Source organism: Haemaphysalis longicornis, unplaced genomic scaffold, assembly GCF_048455015.1.
Source record: "Haemaphysalis longicornis isolate Haplotype H1 unplaced genomic scaffold, Haemaphysalis longicornis Haplotype H1 scaffold_5, whole genome shotgun sequence".
NCBI lineage: Eukaryota > Metazoa > Arthropoda > Arachnida > Ixodida > Ixodidae > Haemaphysalis > Haemaphysalis longicornis.
The window spans coordinates 151,883,891-151,889,102 of NW_027526385.1; the positions used below are offsets into that span (position 1 = coordinate 151,883,891).

At 51.3% G+C, this 5,212-nt stretch overlaps 1 protein-coding gene across 1 annotated transcript; it reads left to right on the top strand.

Moving 5' to 3' along the window:
• The first annotated feature begins 1,021 nt into the window (after nucleotides 1-1,021).
• Nucleotides 1,022-2,645, top strand: LOC144139458 (uncharacterized). Its single transcript, XM_077671794.1, has 2 exons — nucleotides 1,022-1,436; nucleotides 1,823-2,645. The coding sequence occupies exons 1-2, from the start codon at nucleotides 1,089-1,091 to the stop codon at nucleotides 2,489-2,491; spliced, it is 1,017 nt and encodes a 338-aa protein (XP_077527920.1). The 5' UTR covers nucleotides 1,022-1,088; the 3' UTR covers nucleotides 2,492-2,645.
• The last annotated feature ends 2,567 nt before the right edge of the window (nucleotides 2,646-5,212 follow it).

Sequence of the window (5,212 nt, forward strand, 5' to 3'; positions counted from 1 at the left end):
GAGTATATCGTCGAATAAATACAAAATACGATAAAACGGCGTTCGATAAAACAGCGTTCGGTAAACTGTTCGAACCCCTACAAAATTTAACCCAACAGCTGCGATGTTCACAGGAGTCAGGCTTGCGCGCACCATCATTATGCCATAACCAATTGTCCTTGTAACCCCGAAAAAAAAATGGTTACGAGTCACCGGAAACATCAGGCTAATATGCGTTTACGTTTCTTTTTTTCGTTGTGTACACAATTTTAATGGTGCCCGTGTATACGAGCTGACAAAAAGGATGAACAAAGGTCCACGTGTTTTTCTTCCTGGTCGTAGTCAACCCACTTGCCCCCACGCGTTGACGCCCGCAAGTGGTGTTACGTATAAGGGCACATTCTTTTTACCGCCATGCTTAAAACGAAAGCACAAATAAAACCACACGCATTGTTTCGGCAAAACGTTACTAGCGCTAATAATATTCACTTCGTGTTTGTTTAGATCAGATTGCATTGGAAGACCCTGCGATACTTCTGCGTGCCTTATGAATCCTCAGAGACGCATTTCTTAATTCCCAGTGAGTTTAATTATCCTTGTTGGTTGTGGTTCACTAATGAAACACGTGTTTTAATTTCGAACATGCAGCTTTTCGATGGTCCTTGGCATAACCGGTTCAAACTGGGTCCGTGCGTGCGCAAAACGTCCGGCTCCCTCCCCCTCACAGGCCGGGGAGCAACGTCATTCCCCTTCCCTCCTTTTCCCCGAGGGATGAAGGTCAGTTCAGGCTTCGTTCAGGCAGCACGACTAAGAGAGGGAGGGAAGGGGAGCCGTGATTGGTTGTTCCTGGTGAGGGAGTGATAAGCCGGGCATGACACCTGCTTTTGCCGCCGGGTAAAAGAAGGTGGCGTGATCCGGTGCAGAGAGTGAGGATGCATAGAGTAAAGAGAAACTTAGCTTGAGAAGGTGGTCACCCTTTCCCCTGTCCCCACTGTCCAAGCCAGCCAATAGGCGACCAGCAGGGCCTTTATAAGCAGCTGCGCGGACCACGGAGATCACCTCGTCTTCGTCTCATCGCCAGCTCCAGTACCTGCTCATCTCCCGTCACCATGAAGCTGGTCTGCGCCATGTTCGTCGTCCTCGCCGCCATGCTGCTCTGCACGACTCCGCCGGGTTCCGAGGCCAAGCTGGGCCTCATGTTCGCGCCCTTCATCTGGGCCGGCAACCTGGCCAAGGACGCCGCCCAGAGCCTGGTCGCCTACAAGCTGTCCCTGGCCACCAAAGCGCTCGCCATGATCACCGGCAACCGCTCCTTCCGGGCCACGCTGGCCTACGACTCGCAGCTCGACCGCTACGAACAGCCCGCCGCGCCTGCTCGGGAGGGACACGATTGGACGGGCCTGGAGAGGGCCGTGGCCGTCACCGCCGCTCCCAACCCGGTCGAGATCGACAACGACGTAAGTCTCTCCATTTTACCTCCAGTCCTTGCTTTTTTGCTTTGCTCTCAGCTAAGCTTCAATTGAACTGCCGAGTTTCTCGTATTTGAAAATTTGCAGCAGTGCACATGAGAGGTTTGTTCGTTCTCAGTATAAAGTTACCGCCTAGCCAGGAAGCAAGCTTCTCGTAGTGTCAGTATGCTGTTGACCCTTTTGCGCTGTATTTGTTCCTCTCCCGCGGCATAATTCTTAGGGGCCGTAAACTTAATCCCCGTGAACTTCTTTTTGGTGTGCTGGCTGGCCCATTTCTCTCTGCATTGTGTATAAGATATGTTCTGCGCTCCGTTTTTAGTTCACAATCTTTGAGCATTGCTTTTTCTCAACGTCGTTCTCAACCCTCTTCGCAGGTTAAGGTGGAATGGCTGCCAGGAGTGACCAAGCCCGCGATTCGCCTCCCCACGCTGCCCCCGTTCCCCAAGGTGGTCGTCCCCAGCGTCGTGGTCCCGAAGGTGGTCGTGCCCCAGATCATCATGCCCAAGATCGTCGTCCCGGACCTGATCCATTCCAAGATGGCCTTCCTCAACTCGCTCAGCAAGCCCGGCTCAATCTTGACCGGCCCCAAGTACGCCACCGGCTTCATCAAGGGCGGCATCCGCGTCGGCCACGGCAAGGACTCCGGAGTTTCATTCGAATCTTCCGGCGATCTTGGCGGCGCCGCGCCAGTGCAGAACGCGACCACCGTCCCGGCGGCGCACCCTCGTCCCCAGCGGTCCCTGGACTCCGGCGTGATGGGCCGCTACTTCCAGTTCATCCGCTCCAACGACGAGGGCCACTGCATCGCACTCATGGTCTGCGCCATGTCGGCGTCGCCGCGCGAGTACGGCCTGTACGGGCGCAAGGTGGTGCAGTTCTTCGACGGCCTCCGGCCGACCTCCTCTTCGCCCGTGGCGCCGTACAAGGAGGCTTCTCGTGTCGGACGCAGCGGCGGTTCGTGCCGGTCTCACTACGCCTCGTGCCAGGTCAACCCCAAGTACCTGGCCCAGCTTGGCAGCTCGCAGCTCAGCCAGGTCCTGTAAAAGACCTGCCCCAGTCTTTGTCCTAAAAGTGTTTGTTATTTATTCTACACGACGACCGGACCCCTTCGTCCGCAATATTCGCAATCTAGTCATGTAAATAGTTTCCTCCGATGCCGCAACATGTGCTGGCGCTGTACATATATTGTGTAAATAAACGACGATGGTGATGACCTGAACACGTGGCTCTCTGTTCACATCGGCGGAAGTCGCTTCTCGCCCTGAGCTGAGAGTGACCCGCTAAACTCCTCCTTTCTGCATGTGGGACGTAGTTATTCACCTTTTTCTAGCACCGGTCTTTGCGGCCGCCAGGGCTCGGCGTAGTTGTCGCAGCTATGTATGTTGTCGCAGCGTAGTCAGCCTCAAAAGCCTTTTGCCGCTTTCTTCGGACAGCCAATTTCGTGTGAACTTACTATAGAGGAAGCCTTCTAGCCTCTCTACACTTACGAACCCGCCACTAGCTGCCGAAAGAGAAAATATAACGTAGCAATGCTAGACAACATAGCCTGCGCCTGCCAAGAATGGCTGACCGGCAGCCAGCGCGCTGCTACTGGAAAAGGGTCCATTTCACTGTTCACGGCGACGATAAACATGGCGGCACCACTGTTTTCCTCGACGTCTTGATTCTGTCAGTAAATCTCCTTTCAAGGGCCCCTATTCCACATGAAAAATACCCTTTCCCCTTACGTTAGTGCTGAGCGCGTGCCACCAACGCGCTTTTCACCTTCAGATAGCGATTCCGACTCGAAGTATGATACTAAGCTGTCAAAATTTGGTCAGTTATAGTAACCGTAAATTTGGTACAAATGGTACAAAGAAACATGGCGGCCGCGTAGTTAGTGAAATAGCAGAACGGTTCGGGTAGCTGCCACTGTCAAAATGACACTTAAGACAAAGACGAAGTGTCTTGAAAGGAGCTGACAATAATGTGGGCAAAAACTATCACGACAACTATCAGCCGCCTAGCATCTCCGGCGGGCCCAGCCAGGTGTCCAGAGCGCTTTAAAGCTGACGCGCATTTTCGGCGCGAGTATGGTAGAAAATGAAACTCCCGTTTGCTGTGATTTTAACTCGGAACAATACCAATTGTTTGGCACCGTACCTTGCCTGTTACCATATCGAAATATTCCGGCATGAATAAGCGTGGAATGCCGAAATGGTTAGCAGACCTATTCGAACGATGTGAACCACGTTGTGAAACGTTACATTTTTCTGGTCATTAGAAAACGAACTAAACTCGAGCGAAATACTCTCGCCCTGAACCGGTGCCCGAAAGGTGTGAGCAAAGTTACACACGTATTATTTACCAGTTTGGTTTGTGTTCAAAGCGATGCGGGAGCTCTGGTGAGACCCCCTGATTCCGGGCCTCAACCGAAGCAGCGAAATTGGGATCACTTAATTGCTTCTGATTCCTCACGACACCGACGGTGCGGAGCTGTTCGCATCATTATATACATATAAAAATCGCGCGATCCCAAGTAATGAAAGAGTGGTAGAACGGAAAGTTGAGCTTTCGGATCTGATTCATGTTTAAGGCGCAGACAGACGATACACAAAGCGCTCGTGGTGTCCTCGTCTTGTGTATCGTCTGTCTGCGCAATGAAGGCACAAAGAAAGGGGGTGAGGGAAAAACCACGGTTTTTTAATGTGTTGACGTCCTCAATGTGTACCATTAAACGCTCCTAATTACGAGGCAAATAATTTAAACCATATATATACTCTGTCGATACTCCTCCAAAAGTCATTGCAATGGTATTTTTCCGCTAACAGCCATGTGTGTTGCGGCGAAGCCGTTTTTTTCATCCCAGCGCGAGGTTTACCAAGCGGCGCGGTTTGCAAATCAAGCCGTGTAGCTTTGCGTGGTTTGGAGCGAAAAGTAATGCTGGACACTAGGGGCGCTAACTACGGTAAATTGACTAACGATGTCTTAAGAGCGCTGCTATTCAGTATAATCTCGAAATAATGTAGGCAATGGCCGCTGCACCCGGCTTTCTTTTTACCCAAGTATCCACGCAAGGCTGAAAGTATTGGTGAACCGTATACACCGGCGGTAGAGAAGGAGAACGTGATATTGAGAAAAAACAAAACGAAAAAAAAAATGAATTCGGAATAGAGAAACAATCAAAAACTGCGATGCACCAGGTACTCAATGCCCTTCCGGTTGCTTTCTTCGCTTCATTTTTTTTTTTTCGAAATTTTGGCCCCGAAGCAACACTTCGGCTATGAGGCGCACCGTCGTGTGGGGCGCCGAATTAATGCTGTCAACTTGTGGATCCTTTGTGCGTGCAGAAATATCGGCGCACGATTCTTGTTTTCTTCATTAAGCTTCTGGTTCGGGGATATTGGAAACTGGCCAATCGTCGTGGTGAGAGCAGACGTCGATGCCGCGTAAACTTGATGCATCGTCTCTTGTTAGTATAAAAAAGGCCTCGTCCATCTGCAGCCCCCCTCCTTTTCCTCCTGTGCCCAGATTTCCGTAAACCACGGATTTTGGGGCATAAAACCGGACTCCCGCGCCACATCCCTTCCTCTGCTTGCGCCAATAATCGGTACTAGAGTTCAGAGTAATCGGTACTTTGCAAGAACGTCCAGGGAGGCAAGGGAGGAGGCCGTCATCTGGGAAAAGCAGATATATTTGCACTATTTAGAGAGAACCGTCTTCCAAAAAACCATTTTGATGCCTCGCCCAGTCGTCGTCTTCTTCATCGCCTATTCATCTGTCGA